At 34.4% G+C, this 22,811-nt stretch overlaps 1 protein-coding gene across 1 annotated transcript in view; it reads left to right on the forward strand.

Moving 5' to 3' along the window:
• Positions 1 to 22,811, forward strand: part of ATRNL1 (attractin like 1) — a 733,758-nt gene that overhangs the window by 450,063 nt on the left and 260,884 nt on the right. The window contains exon 27 of the mRNA XM_049764403.1: positions 20,840 to 20,947. Coding sequence (XP_049620360.1) covers positions 20,840 to 20,947 — 108 coding nt within the window. The remainder of the gene's footprint in view (positions 1 to 20,839; positions 20,948 to 22,811) is intronic.

Consider the following 22,811-nt stretch of genomic DNA (forward strand, 5'->3'; position numbering starts at 1 on the left):
CTTAGTTGTATAGAATAATTATATTTGCATGTATAATGAACTTATCCTCACCAAAAAATCTAGTTAGCATGTGTCAGTTACAACACATAACAATATAACACAGTAACAATACATTATTTTTTGTGTAGTTTGAGTTTTTTATTTTATTTCACAACTTGATATATAATTATATCAATGATTGGGTTTTGTGTATACAATATTTCAATACCTCTCAAATGCCAGGATGTTTTCCTTTACCAATGTCCCTTCACATTATCCCCATATCTCCATTATGGTGTCCTCAGTTCTGTAGATCACCGACTCTGTTGCACTGAGACATTTGATATTCCTTTATTGTGCTTCATTATATCCTATATATGAAAGAGAACATTCTGTTGTATCTGTCCCTCTGGATGACATCACTCAGAGCAATACCCTCAAGTTCCATTCACATAGTCATGATTTCTTCTAATAGGTGAGTAGTATTCTATTGTGTATGCATACACATATATACATATCATAAATTCTTAATGCAGTAATCTGGTTTTGAACACTTAGGATTGTTTCTGGATGTTAGCTTTTGTGAATAATGCTGCAATGAAAAAATGGAGTGCAATTGACTTTTCCCAATAGTGAGAGAACATTGGGGTAGATGTTCAAACTTGGAATTGCTGTGTCATATGGAAGCTCAACTTTTTGAAAAGTGTTCATATTGTTTTCCCAAAGGGATGAAATAGACTCTTTTTTTTTTTTTTGGTTTTTGGGCCACACCCGTTTGACGCTCAGGGGTTACTCCTGGCTATGTGCTCAGAAATCGCCCCTGGCTTGGGGGGACCATATGGGACGCCGGGGGATCGAACCGCGGTCCTTCCTTGGCTAGCGCTTGCAAGGCAGACACCTTACCTCCAGCGCCACCTACCCGGCTGAAATAGACTCTTAAATAGAGTTGTTTAGTACCCTTCAGCAAGTTCTACATATGCTTTGTGATTTAAAGTTTCTTGAGAAAATTGGACCCAAAATGGACAACATTCTGTATCTGTGAAGATACAAGAATGAAGATACAGGAATCACTTCCAAAGTGTAATGTTCCTAAAAGGAATTGTTTTAATAAAAGTTATATCAACAGATATGAAAAAGTACACTAGAAAATTCATAAACCCTTGCCCCCTTTTGAACACTATTCTTTTTAAGGAATAAGAGCTATTTTTATATTTCCTTTACTATCTCCTTTTGTTTGCCCTAAAGAATATCTTGTCAGATCTGAAGGTATTCTCTGAAGGTATGTTTGCATCATTTCCAATTAAATGTTTTCCTCCAGCAGTATATAGTAAATTATCATAAATGTTACTGTAAGTTCATACTGAAATGCTAGAAAGAGAATTGCTAAAGGGTAGCATTTAAACTGGCTTTGTTATTTGCTTGTATCTTTGGTATATATTGCTTAGACTGATGAACTTAAAGGTAGCTTCTAAAGTGAATTAAAATATGCTTTTGGTCTCCAGTTTTGGAGGTCAAAACAACATTTAAATTAAAATAACATTTGCTTAGCTAGTCTCACTTTTTTTTAAAGCAACTGCAATGAATCGGAAAAAGAAATTTTAATTGTTTCCTTAGAATTCTCAAAAAGGTAGCTAGCATTTTGTTGAACACAATAGCATTTTGTTGATTGAAAACTTATTTATGTAACAGTAGCTATTTTTATTACTGATGGAATAGAGATCTAGTAGAAAGATAGCATACGACACTAAATCAAACATACAGGTCTACATTAAAAGCATTTATAAAATTTATTCACCATGCAAGTCCAATTACTATCTATTGTAATGTTTGGTGAACAAAATTGGTGACAATGAAATTATGTCAATGTAGGGGCCAGAGCAATAGCACAGCAGCAGGGCATTTGCTTTGCACTTGGCAGACCTGGGACAGACCTGAGTTTGATCTGTGGCATTCCATGTTGTCCCCGAAGCCTGCCAGGAGTGATTTCTGAGTGCAGAGCCAGGAGTGACCCCTGACCACCACCTGGTGTGGCACAAAAACCAAAAGAAAAAAATTATGACCATATAATTAACTTTTTTTATATTCTAATTTCATATACTTTTGTAGTGAATTTTTTTCTACGTTTATTATAACTAAAGCTAATTTTAAAAAAAGGAAGCATAATAAAGTCAGATAGCTTCTAAGAGAGGCTTGGAAAGAAAAATAATGTTATAATGTTAAGTCACAAGTGAGAAGGAATGCTACATAGAAATTTAGACTGAAGATAAAGAGCTCTATTCTTATAAAAATCAAACTCAATAAAATTATCAGTAGTAACAAAATTATTATTTCCCATTCATATATGGCTCATTTCAATCTTGTATATCATGTGTCAGCTTTGCAGCTTTGTCTGAGAGACTAGTTCAGTTCATGGAGATAGTGTTCTTTTCTAAAATCAGAAAACTTCTTTGCTTGACATAGAACCACATCTTTACTTTTCTGACTTGTCACTAAAATCTACTCTATTAGCATTGTTTGCATTAATTGCCATTTTTCTGAGTGAAAGAGAAAACGAGAAAACAAGTACTCTGTCTAGTTTTTTACTAGTCTTATGGAAAACTTAGTTTTCTAATGATTGACAGTACATAGCTATGCCTACAATTTTCACTTGTCCGTTGTTAAGAGCATATGATAAAATAGCACTGAGAGCATGAAGACACTTGGGTGATATTTAGAAGTTTTGAAGATGTACCATGTCAGAAATTCCTTTTAGTCATGTTAGAGTCTACAGACTTAGGCTAGTGAACTAAGTTTGTATTGATAAAGGGTTGTGTATGTGAGGGGCCGGAGAGATAGCATGGAGGTAAAGCATTTGCCTTTCATACAGAAGGTCAGTGGTTCGAATCCCAGCATCTCATATGGTTCCCCGAGCCTGCCAGGAGCGATTTCTGAGCATAGAGCCAGGAGGAATCCCTGAGTGCTGCCGGGTGTGACCCAAAAACAAAAACAAAAACAAAGTACTTGAATCATATTATTTAAATTTCAGAGACTGTGGTTCTAATAATGAATGTTTCACTTGAATGAATTCCAAAAATATCTCCCTTGAGCTGAATGTGTGTGCATTCATAATTACACGACCTGGGACAAATTGTCTTTGTCCCAGGACAGATTACAAAACTGGCACCTAATCAAGATGGAGTAATTGTTGGGGAAAACGGAACTGGCTGGACATCTGCTGGCAGGTGCTCTCGGCTAAAAGCTGAGGAAGACACAACCAATTCTCAGCTTGCCTTTCTGACAGCTTCAACTCTCAGAAGGTAGAAAGGAAAGGATAGAAACTACCAACCTAAGTGGAAGAAGGGACTATGAATTGTCATTTTAGAATCTATAGAGGGAGAAGGAGTACAGGAGAGACACATGTAACACAAATTGGAGCAAAATAGATTTCAAACTATTTGCAGAGAAGCTCAGTTATATCATAAGGAAGACATACTCAAATATCTCAATTTTCATGATTTTATTCACACATTACGTAATAGCTATTAAGTAATAGCTATGGTATTATAATCTGCAATGACTAGTAAGTTCAGACTTCAAAACTGATTTTTTTCTTTCTTTCTCTTAGGATAACTTGATTGGTATCACCAATTCTTGTAGGATTTGGCAGTGTTTTAGATACCATGCATCTGGACTTTAGCAAAGGGTTTAATGATATGACAGTTTTCAAATGGTTAGAAAAATGGACACTTGGCATAGTTATTTTTGATGATTATTGCATGGTTATTGTTGGTGGTGTCTATGGGAGCTCACTCTTGCCTCATTTATTTTATGTGTGTGTTTTTGCGGTCACACCCAAAGGTGCTTTAGTAATTACTCTTGGTACTGAGCTCAGTAATCATGGCTGCTGGTGCTTGGAGGATGGTACAGGATGCCAGCGATTGTGGCCATCCTGGGGCCAACCACATGCAAATCAAGCATCTTACCCACTGTAAGATTGTTCCAGCCCCTCTGCCTCATTTCTAAACAAATGTGAACTTAAAATTTAAACATGTTTGAGTATATAAATCAAATGAGGTTTCTCCAATCTTTTTGGTCAGCCACCATTGATAGTGCCAGATTAAAGCACGATTTCTTTTGCAGGGAATGTCCCAGATTAGATGTTGCAAATAAAAGATAGGAGTAGAATTCACATTCCCTGTCAGCTAATTAGTTTCTAAGAGGAAGTAAGGCAGAAATTAAACATACCTCAATGCATTAACAGATAAAACCCTAGAAGACTATAGAATCGAGCTTACCCTGGAGAGAAAGGTTCTTTGGACAGTGGTGGAGGGATATTTTTTTAATGTTGGCACTTTGGTGGTGCTGTGTTGTGGTAATATAGTATCCCTGAAACTTACACACATTTACTCTCTTGTAAGCCGAATGATGAATTTAGTAAGCATGGGAAAAGAGAGATGACTTGAAGTCCAGAATGCACACTATACATTCAGGAGCTCCAGGCTTAATTACTGCATGGTTCCCTGAACTGAGGTGAGAGGAGTGGAGTTGAGAAGAGGAGGGGAGAAGCTAGAAAAGAAGGGGAGAAGAGGGCAGGGAGAAAAAAAAGGAAACATTACTCCACTTGCTAGGAGCATACTTATGGTTGTACAATATGTTTTCCACTCTCACTTTCCCCACAATTTGGTTTCTTATTCTACTACCTATAATAGGCTTTAAGTGAAAGACATATGATGGCAGTGGCGACAATCCCTGGAAGAGCAGATATCAGTTATAATGGCAGCAGTGTTTCCATTCCAGGGGATGGAGGCTGATTCTACCCACTGCTTCTGTGGACAGTCTCCTGAACCCAGTCGGTTTCTCCTGTGTTCCTGGAAAGTTCTGGAATTTATTATAACACTGCACACATTGGGTCAACTTTCACTACATCTCTGCCTAAAGCTGGGGAATCTATCCCCTGTATATCTCTCCTCTCAAATTGTCAGCAAATGTTATTCTGCCCACAAAATTCTTAAAATGTTTCTCTGCATACAATTAAAAAATCAATCAACAAACTCTTCTCTTCTTAGAAAAGTGTGACCTTGAGCAAAATCTCAGCAAAACATGATTATCTGCAATTTTTTGTGGGTTTTTTGTTTGTTTATGTGTTTGTTTTGTTTTTGGTGGCAGCATTAGTTGTTCTATCTTTAAAAGAAAGATGTACATAATTGGAAATTTAATTGAAGTGATAACACTACTAATAGGCATATTATACCATTTGTTTTTACTTTTTTTTTCACCCTGTTAGAATATCAAGTTGATAAATATGAATACAGATCGGAAATCTTACAGCAGCCCCACAGTCTAATAGGTTCATTGTTCATTGTTAGGTAAATGTCCCATTCAAAAGAAAAGAGCACTACCTAGGTAAGACATTCCTTTTCTATTACCCATTTAAATTTTTCATCAGACAAAAACTACATGCATTTATTGTAATATTTAGAAATGTATGGAAATAGGTAAATGACAATAAAGGGAATTTTATAGGTTGAGAATTAATTTTATGTACTATATTTAGTGAGAGTTAAGTTATATTTTGAATTAAAAAGTGATCACTTAATCAGATATATTTTATTAAAATGTGCCACAAGTCAGTAAATTCTTGAAAAAAAGTTTAGTCAAAAGAGGACACTAACAAGTTCCACTGGAAGAAATAGGACCATGGGATTGAATGACTCAAAGAAAGCTGTTTGGTCATCATTGATGGGTCTGAGTTTTTAAACATCTTTTTCAGAGTCCCCAACTTTGAGATTAACTTCTTCCACAATATGCATAAAGTGTCCAAAATTAAAATTCAAAATTTCTGAACCATCAATCCTAGGAAGAATACATTTCAGATACCTTTTTTTAATGGTCAAAGAATGATTTCAAAAGTTAAGAAAATGAAAGAGAATCTTCCTGATGTTGCAAGTAAGCATGTTAGATATCATTAATCTGTGTGAATGTGTAGAAAGGGCCTGCAACAATATCTTAAATAATTCCCAAACTGTGTAATTTATATGCTTTACATTTTGATATTACTATATGAAGGAAACCCTATTATATAAAAGAAAACATTTTTCTGTTTATTTTCTTTTTTATTTTCTTGGTAGTGGCATTTTTATTTTCCTTGGACTACGAACAAGTTTGTATCTCATATCTTGAGTAGTTCGTGTTTTTTTTTTGTCTTTTAAATCTGGTCAAGTGATGGAATTTGGACTCAGCACAACTGCCAATATAGGCAGAGGTAACTCTGTTAGATGTGTTAATTCAGAGTTTAAAGAATCAATGAGAATTTTCTACTCCCAAGAAAAATAGGTTAAACAACAACAACAACAACAAAAGCTAGAAAATATAACAAATCAAGAAAATGCAATAATGAGATTCTGAATTGAGACCAGAGAATTCTCTTGTAGTTAAGGAATAAGTTGTTGAGGGAAGACAACTTTGGTCCAGTTCACATAAAGCAGACTTTGAATTCTTGCCTATATCTTACAACTAGATGGTTCTGAAATTTAAAACTATTTTTTTTAAAAAAAAATCAATTTCACATTAACTTAGAAAACTTAGAATTAGTTCTGCCATATTCTTCACTAGTCAGATCACATTTAAGCTCCTGTGTTTATTTAGTTTTTTTTTTTTTTTTTTTTTTTTTTTTTTTTTTTTTTTTTTTTTTTGGTTTTTGGGCCACACCCGTTTGATGCTCAGGGGTTACTCCTGGCTATGCGCTCAGAAATCGCCCCTGGCTTGGGGGAACCATATGGGACGCCGGGGGATCGAACCGCTGTCCGTTCCTTGGCTAGCGCTTGTAAGGCAGGCACCTTACCTCCAGCGCCACCGCCCGGCCCCGTTTATTTAGTTTTTTAAGAGAAAATGTTTATGCATTAAAATGGTGTATTGGAGAAATTATTTCATCCTACCAAGGAGACTGAGAAATAAGCTCCATGAGAACAGGAGTGGTTTCTAGTTTTTAAGCACCAGTGCATGGCAAATGTCACAGATGTGGATTGAATAAATAATATGTAAAAAATGAAAGATATGGAAATTATTTTACTCTACAGTTACGAGAAAAATTTCAAATGCCTACACTTAAAATAAAACTTGAGTAAATGAGATTAGAACCTGCTTAACTTTAATGGTCCAAAAAGAACCCAGAAATATGTTTATGTTTTTGTTGGGTTTAGTAATGGACTTTCTAAAAGTGTTAATATTCTTGAGGAAAAAGTACTGCTTAATAAAAGTGATTCACTTGAAAGATATATTCAGAGTTGCTATGTGACCATCTGTCAGAAAAATCAGTACTTTTGACCCTGCTTTAATGGGAAAATTGAACTGGGTAACGTCTAGGATTTCTTCCAACTCTGGAAATGAATTATTCCAATGAGTCTTTTATGATCATTGATTTTCTTACCTTTTTATTTGTGTGGTTTAACTCACTGTTCCAAGTACATAAGAAATTCAATTTATATCTGTAGTGAGAACTCTATGTTGCCTCACATTCCCCTTTTCATTTTCAAGTTTTAATGATTGAATTATTTTTAACACTTATATCGTCTTTTCTTTCTCAAAAATCGAAAGGACACTGCATTTTAAGCTATGCTACCAATTAGTCAGTGAGCATCACTGATATCATCCAATAGAGACTTTTTAAAACTGCAACAGAAAGTATCTTATTTCGCAAAGGAGCATATTATAAACCACTTTAAGAATTTCTCAATTTTAAACTAAAAATGACTTCATTCACTAATAGCAAAATAATCACATTTTTACGGGAAAAATAGTTTTTTAAATATTGATTTAAGAGGCAAATGCCAGCATTTGAGTCATTTATGTCTTCAGGAAAATCTAAGCGTCCCTTGAAGGACTTCAAACTTCAAATTATTGTCACAAACTGTTTAAATGCTCAGTGTGAATTCCCGATACACTATATTTTTAAAAAGTTAAACAGATTATGTTGCATTTAGAATTCCTTAAGCTGGAAGCTTACATATCATGGATGAGAAGTGATTCTTGAGCTTTGTGTTGATTCCTAGCATCAGAGAGAAAACAAAATCTTTCTTTACTAAATGACTTCTTAAAGGGAGGAGACTATTGAAGGATTGATCCGAGTTTTATTATAACAAGAACCTCCAATCATAAATTACTGGCACACACACACACACACACACACACACACACACACACACACACGAGTCAATATGTCATTTCTATTGCAATTGTCGATATTTCCCCCCCACTTTTGGTTGTCAAAATCATTCCTGTGCTCTTTCTCCTGAGAGCAGAGCATATACATACAACATAGTCCTCTAATTGGGGAAGTGGTACATTCCACCATTTTATTGTTATGGTAATTTTATGTAGGAACTTTATTTTTTCATGTTCATGTTTCAAAATTTGTTTCAGTTCCCCTTTTTTGCTCTTTGAGGACTAGTGTGTATTAAATATCCTTGCTGGGGATCTAGCTTTTAAATGACCTTTTCAGTACTCATCCTTTTGCTCATTTTGATTTGCTCAGATAAATTACAGCCACCTGGCCTTTTGTATTAAAGAAGATTACATACGAAATTGACCTTTTGATACTTATTGGGAAAGCTAGGTTCATTGTATTTGAGATTAACTGCTGTTGCTGTTTTCTAAGTTATATCTTAAATAACTTTATTTAAAGATATTAAAGGTTATTTCTTTTGCCTATTTGTTCAAAGCTGCTACAAATACTTTATGAATGAAATCTGAGCAATTCAAAAATAAATTAGTGTTTTTAAAAATAAGGAAACTGATTCATGTGAATCCTGTGACATCTGATGGTTTCCAACTACTTTAAATTTTTCCTGACTTTGATAAAGTTAATATTATCTTTATCTATATGCCCTTCACCTCTTTGCTTATTTTTATTTTACTTTTACTTAAGTAGAATAAAATAATTTTACTTAAATACTCTATAGTCATACTTGCCTTAGAAACTTTACTTGTTAATATTATGCCTGATATGTTCTTTTATTTTATTCCTTTGACCTGTTCACTTCATATTTCACTCATATCATGACATATTGACTTCTTGGTATGGATCATGCAACTTTTTATGGAATTATCCTGTAACTGTTTATGGAAACTGATCTGAAGCACTGAAAAGCATACAGGATTCATTAGTTTCTTTTCTGTTACTAAATTTAAAATTCAAAGAAATATTGTTTTATTTTGTTTTAAAAACATAACATTGACCATGAATTAGTGCTGGCTCTTGTCAAGTGCTTTTTGCAGAAAAGACTTCTGCTCTTAGGAGTTCATTGCAACAATGTTCACAATATACAGAATCTGGAATCAAACACAAGTTCTTGAGAATAAAATAGTAGATAAAGAAACTATTGTATAACTACAAAATCAAATAGTATGCAGCTGTTACAAAAAATGAAGTCATGAAATTTGCTAATAGATAGATGGGTAGGGAAAGTATCATTCTGAATGAAATGAGTTAGATGGAGAGGAATAGACATAGAATGAACGTCTTCATTTGTGGTATATAAAATATGATGATAATATTCAGAGATAAGAAAAAGAAGGGCTAGATAATTAGTCCATGGTAGGAAGCTTGTCACAGGTAGCAGGGGAGTGCAATTAGAGCAGAGAAGGGATCACTATGACAGTGATAGTTGGAAATGATCACTCTGGGTGCTGAAAGGATACCTCTTCATAATGCAAACCTCAATACCTAAAAGGACAAATGAGAGAGAGAGAGAGAGAGAGAGAGAGAGAGAGAGAGAGAGAGAGAGAGAGAGAGAGAGAGAGAGAGAGTTTGCCATGGAGGCAGAAGGGGACGTGAGGTTGTGGGATGAATGAAGGGATGAGTGTTGGAACATTGCATAACTGAAACTCAATTATGAACAACTTTGTAACTGTGTATCCCATGATGATTCAATTTAAAACTTATTAATTAAGGGTCGATTGGTAGCACAGCAATAGGGCATTTGCCTTGCGCACAGCTGACCCAGGACAGATGTGCATTTGATTCCTGACATCCCATGTGGTCCTTCAAGCCAGGGAGCCAGGAGTGATTTCTGAGCTCAGAGCCAGGAATAACCTCTCAGCATTGCCAGGTGTGGCCCCCCAAATAAAATTTATTATTAAAACTTTACGCTTAAAAGTACACTGACCATTGGTTAATGCCTGTCTGTTGTGGGTATGGAGAATTTTAAGCAAAAAGTCATTTTTTATAAAAATTTCCATAGTCACCTTTTTTTTTTCTCTTTCTTTTTTCTTGTTTCTGGTCTGATTTTATTTTTTTTAATGTTTTGAGATTACAATACTGTTATGGTGATGTGTCATGTACATAATACCAACCCCCTGGCACCTGTCACTCTGTAGGACCCTCTCTAAGCTAAGCATTTTATCCTCCTTTGTATCTCTTCCCATTGCCATTTTGTGATTTCCCTAGCAAAGATTTTATATAGTTTTTTAGACAAGTATACATTGAACAAACAAAATTTCTGTATTCTATTAATCGTGGCTATAAGAGACCAGAGGTGTCATATTTGGGGTCACCGGCGGCACTCAGAAATTATTCCTGGCTCTGTGCTCAGAAATTACTCCTTGTGGGGCCGGAGAGATAGCATGGAGGTAAGGCGTTTGCCTTTCATGCAGGAGGTCATCGGTTCGAATTCCGGTCCCATATGGGCCCCCCGTGCCTGCCGGGAGCAATTTCTGAGCCTGGAGCCAGGAATAACCCCTGAGCAATGCCGGGTGTGGCCCAAAAACCACACACACACACACACACACACACACACACACAGACACACACACACAAAAGATAATTACTCCTTGAAGGCTCGGGAGACCCATAAGAGCTGCCATGGATCAAACACAGTTCGGCTGCATGCAAGACAAATGTCTTACCTGCTGTGCTATCACTCCAACCCCACAGAGTCATCTTTAAAATAAGAACTATGTAATCTGGTTTTTTTTTAATGGAATTTTTGCTTTAAAATCAAACGGCAATGCAAAACACTAACATTACAAATGTTCACGTTTCCTATTGCTTATCTGAAAAATGATCTTGTTTCTGGCAAGAGGTTCTTTTGCACAATTTACTTCCTATGGAAGTGAGTTTTGTCTTCAGCAAACCCTAAATCATTGATACATCTATGCCAACAGTGATTTCTGAATCAAAATTTAATTTTGAAGTTTTAATTTTGGAATGAAATTTTTAGGAATTCCAAAATAGTTTTATGTGTTTCAAGTTTTGTTCATTAAGAAATAGAAAAGTGGGGTGGGGGGAATAGAAAAGTACTCCGCCCATTCCCGGAGTATCTGATTCTTTTTTTCTTTTTTTTCTCCAGGTTATTACTTTTCTCTTCTTCAAACAAAACAGCATAACTTGAACTACTTAGTCCCACCTCCCAATTGGGGGGGGATAAGGGAGGTACCAAGACCAAATAGGTATAAGACCACTAAGTAGTAAGCTAGGCACAGAGGGGACCACTTATTCTAGCAGCCCTGGGGGTAAGGGAAGAGGATATGGGAAGAAGGACGGGAACGGAGGTGGAGGGAGGACAATTTGGTGATGGGAATTCCCCTGATTTTATGTTAATATGTACCTAAAATATTATTGTCAACAATATGTAAGTATGATTAAAAGAAACATTATATTTAAAAAAAGGAAATAGAAAAGTAGAATAAAATGTATTGCTTTAGGAGAAACAGTACAGTGCTAAGGTGCTTGCCTCTCACACTGACCAAGTTTGATTTCAAGCACCTTATCTGGTTCCACATCTCAGGTATGATCCCTGAGCATATATCCAGGAGTAAGCCCAAGCACTTCTTGGTGTGACCCAAGAAAACCTCAAAATAAATTATTAAATGTATTGCATTCAAGTAGAGACTTCAAAAGTAATTTCTTATGCTTTATAATATTCCTCCAATTTTCTGCCTGCAGTCTCTTGGTAAGTGGTATGGAAAAGTACCTCATTTGTAAAAAATAACATATAAAAGTTTGATGAATGCAATCAAAGCATTCTATACCTCATATGGCAGTTCCAGGGAAAGTGTTACACAGTTCAGTAAGAAAAAATTTAAGTTAATGGATGATTACAATGAAACTTAGTCATCAGAGAAATCCAGATATGAAAGAATATAAAATTTTCTGAGAACAGTTTTTTTCCTTTACATAAAGAAAATAGAAGAGGAGGAAACAGTAGGTGAGAGGAATAACAGAGAGGTAAAGGGTAGAGAGTGATATTATTCTACCTTTCTTTATTCACCTATAAATGAGCTTGATCTTTTCATTAAAAATGTGTCTATCAAGTTCTATTAATTACCTGGAGAAGGGCTTGGAGGGACTATTGATAGGAATAAAGGTGACAAGTGAACAGTGATAGGGAGTCATGCACATTTTGGTGTGCAATGATACAGCAATACCATGAAATTTGGCACCGATGTAACCATATATCCAAAGTGTAATAAAAATAAATAAATAAATCCTCATTTCCTAAAAATCCTTCTTAGATTAGTGATGTGAAGCCTTTTGAATGTTTCACAATACTGTTTTGGTGTTTTGAAAACGTAAAAAAAATTTGTAAAATTCTAAGTCTTTTGTAGTTTTTTAAAATTATTTAGATAACTGACTAACAATTATTGATACTTAAATTTTTGTTAAATAATATTTCCACAGCAATCCCTCCAGCAGGGTCAACTCCCATGACCAATGTCCCATACTCCCTCTACCCCTTTAAAACTAAGTTCTGGCACTACTTTTTATGAGGAATTATAGTGATTGAGATGTGTGGATGGATACTTCTATTTTCTTAGCCTCAAAATTCAGTTAAGAAAAACTGTGCTAGGTAGGAATTGAATTTTAGCTCCAGTGTGTTTAGGCAAGAGTATATAACCATTTTTCTGTAAGAAGGAAAGACTCATATTTTCTTCTATTTGACATTGTTGAAATTTGCCTAATAATAGTTCATACTTACAATGTAAAAATATATAAAAGGAGAATAATTTTGACTTGATGTACCAAAGTAAAAACTTTTGATATCTAACTATATGGAAACAATGGTAATACCATATGGCCATAAAATGTGAGTCACTCTGCTTGTAATAATATTGACAATTTCCAGAGTTTGTGAGACTTGCTTTAGTGAGCAATTTATGTACAGACAAAAACCACTCATTACAGAGTTTAGGTGACTTTGTAGTTACAACCTCATAAATATCAAGCTTTGAGAACCACTGAGCTAGAGAAAAAATAAAAACTAAGAATAAATTTTAGAATAGATGTTTGAACTTTGAACACATTCTGCCTTTAAACATTTTCTAATTCATATGTGTCAAGTGGGAATGTTTGGATAATTCCAAAAAATGTTGCTGATTTTCAGAAATTATTTCATTATGAATTTTAAAGCATTTATTATACTGATATGTTTGTTAAAAGAATTTAAGGACACAATAAAATATTATTTTGATTCTACATAAGAGAAAATTGGTGTCTAAATGCTGGTAGATTAAATATTCCAATACTCCCAAGTTGTTAAAAATGTTTTCAAGGAAAACTGTCATGTACCTGTGACAGATTCATAAACATTCTTGAGATTATTTACTTACTCTTTAAAGGACTATTGGCGATTTGAAGAATCTTTGGCCTAGAGGTTCTGTAAGGACCACTCAAAATCACATGAAAAACATGGCAAGTAAGAGACCCTCATTTACAAACAATTTTTCTTTGTCCTGGCCTTTCATGTGTGTGTTTTTCATTGGATTTTGAGTTTGAGTAATTATTTATTTTGAATTACAACATGAATAATTGTATGCATATTTACTTCAATACAAATAGTAACATTATTAAATAATTCTTATAACTAAGTTGATATAAAGAGTTCATATTTTAGTGAATATAATTTTATTTACACTAAGATTTCTATTTGGAAAAATGTAAAAAATATTCCTCATTCATTTTTCTCCTTCCATTGACTAGTAACAAGTATTATGATAGTAATTGTAGGGTTTTTTTGCCCAGTACAAATAGTGGCTCTACAGACTGAACAATCTACCAGGGCAATCAGTGGTCAGCAATTAACAAGTGAGGCTGTTTTGCTTTCAAATAATAACTTTTTCTGAACTACCTTAGGACTGAGTGGAACTTTCCAAGTCATACAAGTTACTGACGTTTATGTTGAAAATTAATATAAATCTTGTAAGATTACTAATCGTCAAAGATATTAAAAAATCATTGTCAATGAATACTTTCAAGAAACTCAGTGAATACTTGTCACAAATCTATTATAAAGTTTTCATAACCTTGGTAGAGCAAATCATCTAGAGATTATACAGTAGGAATTAGAGTAATCCAAACAAAATTGTCACGAAAACCTCCTGCCATCATATATTAACACCAATACTTATGAAACCTTCTTGGAAAAGAAGGCTAAAAACAAAATATTCCAAATAATTTGATTAAGATCCTATGGCTCACCTCTTGCAGATTTAACTCTATAAAATAATAGAACACCACACTCTCCTAGTTAAATGATGCCAAAAGACACCCCACTTTTTGCTTTCTCACAATTTTAATGCCAAAGGATCAGAATTGATTATGTATATTATTCTTTGTTAATAGCAGAAATACTTTTACATGAGTTACCTAATTTCTAATTCAAATTCTATGTCTCTTTTACTATCAAGATCAAGAGCAATTACTGAATCATTTTTATTATTCCCTTTATACACTCCTAATACTGAAGGAATATGATTGTCATTAAAAATACATTCTGCTTTTTTTATGGAAGTTTTTAATCTTAATAATATTTTCAGTATTTCAATAAGGTAGATGAGGAACAGTTTACAACCTGATGCTGGTTTGAATTACAACATTACTCCATACTAAAAGAAAATACTCATTTATTTTGTTTTTTTAGGTTTTGATTGAGGTAATATTGATTTATTGAATTATTTAGGTTTTGCATAGAAATAAGTTTGATATAATTCTACATGATGATGATTCCTTCCCCCAAAAAACTAGCTTAATCACTACTAATAAATGCTCATTGCACAACTTACATTCTTCTAACCATTGCTTTATTATCATAATGTGTGAGTTTGGTTTTATTGTTTTGTTTTATTGTCATTTTTATACATAAATACAAGAAGGCATGTTTTTCACTTTGATTTATTTCAATGAACATAATACCTTAAAGAGCCATTTGTATTGTTGCAATTGACAAACTTTCATCTTTTTTTAAATAGTTAAATAATAGCTGAATACTATTCCTTTGTCCGCATATGTATTATGTATGCATATAATACATGTGTATGTATAATTTACATATGTGTAATCATCTTAATATTTTTATCTACCAATGGGCATTTGAATTGTTTCTGCATATTACTAATTGGAAATAAGGCTGCAGTTGAAATAGAATATATATTTGTATATATATTTCACATTAGTTTTTTTTTGTATTCTACAAGTGTGTACCAAGAAGTGGACTTTGGTATTTGACATAAATTCTGGAATTTCAATGGAAATATAATAGTTTCTGAGACTTATTCATAGTTAAAAGCAGTTTTTGTAATTTGTCTCACTCATATTTGAATACAGATGTTAATATTTTTCACTCATTCATTATTCACTCATCATGTATTGTGACTACAAAATACCATGGGTAATCAAAACACTAATGGAGATGTTTATTTACTTTAAAAACATATTTTGGAAATATGACAATAGAATGGTGTCAGACTGATATATAAATACTTTAAAGAAGAGAGGATCACCCAACTTAGGGTGGGGCAAAAGTATATTTGATGTTAGGGGAAAAGGATAGATAGAACCAACGTTTAGGAAGGAGGAGAAGTGAAGACAATTGGGGACAGAGTTAATTGCGGTGTTATGTATTTTGAAAGTTTATGTTCCAAAAATCCATTAAGGCTTTATACATTTGAGATAGTAAATAGGCAATATGAACTTCAGACAATGATACATCACTAAGTATTAATGGAAGAATTTTATATGTATACTTGATAGATATGATAATTAATTCAGTTGCCATCCTCAAGGATGGGCTTCATTATTTTAAATTTCATGGTTTGCAAAGGATTGGTTTGTTTTTGACTGGGAGCTACACCCAGCAGTGCTCAAGACTAACTCCTTGTTTTACACTCGAGAATTCTTCCTAACAGTGCTCAAAAGGACCAAATGAGATGCCAGGGATGAGACTTCAGTCAGACATATACAGAACAAGCTGTACTATCTCTCCAGCCCTTGTAAAAAATTTTGAATTGTGAAACAATTATTGACAACAAATATGATACTCAAAGCATTCTCTTTAATTTTCTCCCAGAACTGTTTATGGCGACATGGTTATAACCTATTGTATTATGATCAGTTTGTTCTCTTGGCTTTATCTTTCCACTGAATTGTTGGCAGTAGCAGGTTAGTTATAAAACAGATCATCTGTTGTATGGCTTCTTGTGGATGTACAAATTGTTAAAATTCATTTGATATAAAAGTCACAATCACAAATTACATTCATTTTTTTTTTGGAAGTTCTTGCTAAAGTACTCTACATTTCTCCTAATTTTCAGGTTGAGTTTTCATCTTTCTTAGTCACAAATGGCAGAAAACAGTTCCAAATCTCAATTCATTTCACCACAATCATGACATTTTCCAACTGTCTCATAAATTTGCAACATTTGTTAAAAGGGAGACTAGTAGAGCAAAATGTGTCACTAGTGCTGAAGGAAATGGGCCTGTGGTAATTAGTGTCTTCAAAGACAGAATTAGCATTTGAAATTCAACATAATAGTGGTGCCAATGAACAGTTATTGAGTGCTGACAGCATGCCAGCCTCTGCACCGAGCTGTCCAAGTGCATTATCGCTTTGGTCCCAAACTTGTGATATTATTATTATTCCCAATTTATAGAGAATAAAAAAATAAGTTTCCAAAAGGTCTAAGCAATTTGATTAAAGTCTAATAGGAAGTGGTGAAGCCAGGGTTCAGAAGCCAGAATTTTATGTTTCATTAATATCTCTAGCTTACAGTTGAGAAAAATTGAGACATTAGAGAAGGCTAAATTATTTGATGTTCAACCAGCTAAGAAGTTGTAAAACTGGGGCCCTTGCAATTGTACACAGGTAGGATGCTTGCTTTGTACACTGCTGATCTAGTTTTGAGCCCTGGCACCTTATAGGGTCCCATATGGTCGTCCAAGCCTGCCAGGAATGATTCCTTCACACAGCTTGCTAGCTATGTCATCTTTTGTTCTGACACACAGGGGCTTAATTTGGGGCCTGTAATACATATGATATTACTGACACAAGGGAAAACAGTGCCAAAGGAAATGCCAAAGAACCATAAATATGCAGCAAAGAATATGGAATAGCATTTTATTTCATTTTGTTATTTTAGGGCCATCACAGCACAGCAAGTGTTTCAGGAATAAGCGAATTGCCTTGTCCAAGTTTCATTAAAACATTTGCATTCTTTTCCAGAAATCAGAAATAGTTCGTTAGTGTGAATCCTTAAACTTTGCTCCATAGTCTAGTTCAAAGTAAGTTCATTTGGATAATTCCCTATTTGCATATTTTATCTTTTAAATTAATTTTTATTTTGCCCATGTCTTTTTTATAAGCTTATCAGATTAAAATTCTGCCTAAGAACAATTTTTCCTCTTAATTTTTAGAGTATTGTAGTAAGGCTTCAATTCTTAAAATTGATGGAAACTCAAAAAGATAAAAAATAAATTGTGTTTTAAGTTTGTTTCTTTCCCATTGATTTATAGTATTATTTTTTGTTGTGGTGGTTTTTATTTTGTTTTTTTTGGACCACACCCGGTGGTACTCAAGAGTTACTCCTGGCTCTGTGCTCAGAATTCCTGACAGGCCCTGGGGACCATATGGAATGCCAGAGATTAAACCTGAGACACCTGCATGGAAAGCAAATGCCCTATCCACTCTGCTATCACTCTAACCCCCTACTGTATATTTTAAAGAGTATAGTCAGTCACCCACCAGGGAATTGTATCTGCTTCACTCCTTGTCACCAAAGTTCCAGAGTCATTAACTCTCAGATTGCCACCCCCTCCTGATTCTGTTGTCCTTGGCTTTGGATTTGGTGTTTAAGTTTGATCATTTTTTATTTCTACTTAATGTTCATATGACTATTTGGTCTTGGTATTCTCCATTATTTCCCCCTCAATTAGTGAGGCAGAACAAGATGGTTTAAGTTGTGTGGTTCTGTTTGAAGGAAAGAGAAAAATAATGATGATAATAATATAGTAAAATAATAATAATAAAGTAAAATGTGGTAAAAATTAAACAAGCAAAAAATTGGAGGAGTCCTTCTAGAGGCTATATTTATCAGTTACATTTAATACGTTCTAAAATAATCAAAAATCAGTCACTGATTTTATTATGGGCTTTGGGGGTCACTCTAATACATTATATATTCCAGGGAGCTCTATATTTTGCCAACAATAGCAAATTTGGAATATTAGAAATTGGTTTCACAAAAAAAATAAATATGCCTTAAATAAATTTTGTAAACCTTTAACTTTAGGTATAAGGAAAAGGTAAGTTGAAGAAATAGATTTAGTCATTGTGTTAAAAAAAAAATCACAGTAGGAGCCATGGTGCAGCTTTAGGGTAATTTGTCTTACATGCTGCTGACCCAGGAAACCAAAGTCCATCCCCCAGCATCCCATATGGTCCTCCAAGCCAGAAGTGATTTCTGAGTGCATTGCCAGGAGTAACCCCTGAGCATCACTGGGTGTGGCCCAACATCCAAAAAAAAAAAAAGAGTCACTTAATTGTATTTGATTCCATTTGTAAGCTGGGCAAATAGTATGAAAATAAAATTTATAATAAAAATGTCAGAAAATTGTGTTCAAATCGGATAATAATTTATCTTTTTCTTCAGGCCATTTGTGATTTATTGTGGTGAGATAGTTTTTATCTATGCATTACCTGTGTTTATATATGTATATATGCATGTATGTCAGTATGTGTATATGCATGTATGTCAGTATGTGTAGAGACATGTATCGGTTTGTTTATACAAATACACAAAGTGTTTTTCCAGAAACAGAGCTAGGTGCCTTCACTTGGTATCCTTTGGCATTTTAAATAACATTATATTTGCCTTTTGTATCACTAGAATATTCAGATCACTTGGCCTCTTCTACTGAGGGATAAACAAGATGTGCTGATACTTATATTTTTCATTACATAATTTTGAGTTTCTCTTAATGACAGTATTGATGGCTTAGACCCATTCTGGTTTTCTTTACTTTGAATAATTTATAGTATATACATAGTAACATATCTTATATGTTAAAATAAATATGTTAACATATTTTATATACATATTTTATTGTATATAAATTAACTTCTGTTTATATAAATTGATTAAACTCTTGTATTTTTTTAATCTCATATGGGGCTTTGGACTATTATCCTAGCCCAGGATTCACTCTAGTGATACTTGGCCCAGCCACACAAGAGTGAGTCTGGGTTCAACACTCAGCTCCAGGAAGTACTACTGGGACCCAGTCCTACTAAGGGTCTCCAGGGCCACATCCTGCTGTCTTGGAGGTGACATGCAGTGCTGTGCCTTAACTGCAGAGCTTTAAACTAACCTCCTACCCCCAGCCCCTGGGGCTTCTCTTTTAAACAAATACCAAACAAGGTATTAAACTATATTTTCGGTGCTTATTTCATAAATACTGTTACTACCATGCCATGGTGTTAAGACAGATCCTGCAAAATAATAAACTGCCATCAGTTATTAAATGGTGTTCCATTATCAAAGAAAGGGGACTTTATAAATGATGCATGACAGTGCTACACACATTTACATTCAAAGACCAGTTGTTAACGTTTTAAGTTAGTGCCAGTTAATCTTCGAAATCTCTCTGAATAATGAAGCCATTCATGGTGTTCAAGGATTTGCCTTTTTTTCAATGATCTGCTTTTCTTCTATTTGAAAGAGTATTTAATTGCATTGCTCATCCACTTTTAATATTTAATAACGATTTTATTAGCTGTATAGAATGTGAAGGGCAGGATTTGCAATATCTGGCACTAGCCATCAATTTCTTCTTATCATGAGTTAATGAATATTATAATTATTAGGAGAGACAGAAATACAAATTAGTTTAGTAGTTGGATGTGAATGTCTGTTTGATTGGTTTAACTTGGGCAAAGTCCAGAGTAACGATATAGAAGAAAGAAACATTTATCTGGAGGATGCTTTAGAAGCCCCTGGTACAAAACTTCCACAGCCTGCTCATATGACTTTCTTTTAAATTCTGGAGTATGAAGCTGTGAATGAAGTTATAAACACCAGCCATCACAATTGTGGCCAGTTACCTAGCAATTGAAAGGGGAGCTTGACAACTTTCAGACCTCAGTCTTGGCAGGAATCTCTGTTCTCCTTTACTCTCTATTAATGCACTTTGACACCTTTTCATTATCTTTTTTTAAATGTATTTACTTTATTTGCTTTCAACTAAGAGAATGCCTAAGGAGTTGGAGTGGCAAAACTTGGCAGGGCCATCAGCAGCAAGAGCACTTTTCCTTTAAGTTGCACCTAATCTTACTTAATGTTCTCCAAGTGCTTTTGAGTACCTTTTATTAGGCCTTCGAAATGCAAATTCCGGAGGAAAGTTCTTTGAAGACATCACCCATGTAAAGCCTCCACACAAATATAATGCAGATCATGTTATCACACATGTTGCCTTTCTAATGGTCATATATGCATATGTGTATTTGATGCTTCCAAAAGTTTGAGTGCCGTTTGTTCAAAAATTGGAACCAGAAATTGTTGAATGGATGTGTTTTGAAACTTATTATAAAACCAATCATTTTTTAACCCCCTCCAGCAACTGCTTCGAGAACGACAGCAGATGGCCAGCCGTCCCTTTGCTTCTGTTGATGTAGCGCTGGAAGTAGGAGCTGAACAAACAGACTTTCTGCGAGGGCCTTTAGAGGTAGGAACAGTGGAACTGCAAGGGGACCACTGTGGTTTGCATATTTATATTGCTTCTTTAATCTGCACCTACTTGGGAAGTCAAACAGTCTGATTATGTAGAGTTGACAAGATTCAGTTACATATGTTATGTCAGTTTCAAGGCACATCATGTTAATAGTATGATATGAGCTGTGACAAAAGCCACTAGAGAATCTATTAGCCTCGGTAAGAATGACAGACTGTTCACATGGTAGCCTATCAGTTACTGGCTGAAGGAATTTAACTTAGATGTGTGGTACAAGAAACGAAGCACCTGGGCCCGGAGAGATAGCACAGCGGCGTTTGCCTTGCAAGCAGCCAGTCCAGGACCAAAGGTGGTTGGTTCGAATCCCGGTGTCCCATATGGTCCCCCGCGCCTGCCAGGAGTTATTTCTGAGCAGACAGCCAGGAGTAACCCCTGAGCAACGCCGGGTGTGGCCCAAAATCAAAAAACAAAAAACAAAAAACAAAAAAAGAAACGAAGCACCTATATTTCATGATTCACATTTATCTTTATTAACAATGTTGACTACAAAAGGAGATGGAGATATGTTGCATTATAATTCCATAGTGTCTTTTTCTGAATGTTGAGAGTCTACAATATAGGGAATATTTTATTTGTCTTTAATCATTATGTTACATGATTTGTTTATTACTAATGTGGAAACGAGATGGTGAAACAGAAATCATTATGTGCCAGCCAGTGTGGTATTAAAATCTTGATATAATGAATGGGATGGTTTCTGAAAGGAAAAACCTCAAGGATAAAGATGTCCCAGATTGTGAAAATTACTGTCAAAGTATTTGAGGAATGGTGAGTTAATTGTAGGCTTGTTGCTTTTATTTATATTGCTTGCTGTTTTTATTTATATTGTCTATACAGTAAAAAATAATGTTGAAAGATTAAGGAATACTGTAAAATCATTGTTTCCCTTTCTATAAAAAATTGCCCTGTGCGATTAATTTGACATGGTATTTTTAGATTTTTATTTTCTCTTAGGGGAACAAGGAATAGAAAATTATATGCCTCCAAAAACTTAAGTACATATAGAATTGATCCTGTCTATAGCATTTTTTGCTTATTTTGGAGAAAATAAAACTGAACCAGGTATTATGGGTGCTACCTGAAGGGCATATTTTGTTTATTATTTTACTTCTTTTTAAACAAATTTTTATTGATTTCCACTTGGTTTACAAATACTAAATGACTTGGTAAGTACTGCTGAACACCTCAATAAGTGCATGTGCCTCACTGCACCAACCACACTACAGGACCAATTTTCACATGATTGTTCCCAATGAATTTTTTTTGAGAGCTTTTGTCTGCCTGATTTTTTACTCCTCAGCACTACAAGTTGCCATGGAAGCTTAGACCATTGAATATATATGTGTGAATTTTGCATTACTTGGGGAAATAGTGGAAGAAAAATAGACTAAGTAAACTGAGTGTTACAGTAAGAATTCTAATTTCATTTACCCCCACCCTCGGCTTCAAATAACTTTAGAATAAATCTTTACTGGAGATAAAATATGGAATACCTGAGACAAACTTCTTTTTACTTCATTATTTAAAGCATAGAAAAATACCATTATTTGGCCAAATAATCAAAGAATTAAAGAAAACTCAAGAATTTCAGAAATAGATATAATCAAAGAGAATGTCAGTTGTTGCTTGATTTTATTTACAAATATTTTGGTATATGTGTGTGGGTGTGTGTGTGTTCTCAGTCATTATCTGTTTCTTAGAGTTCAATCCCCAGCATTCCATATGTTTCTTGAACCTGCTAAGAGTGATTTCTGAGGGCAGATCCAGGAGTAATCTCTGAGCGCATTGCACAAAAACC

This window comes from Suncus etruscus, chromosome 17 (genome assembly GCF_024139225.1).
Source record: "Suncus etruscus isolate mSunEtr1 chromosome 17, mSunEtr1.pri.cur, whole genome shotgun sequence".
In the NCBI taxonomy this organism is placed as follows: Eukaryota; Metazoa; Chordata; class Mammalia; order Eulipotyphla; family Soricidae; genus Suncus; species Suncus etruscus.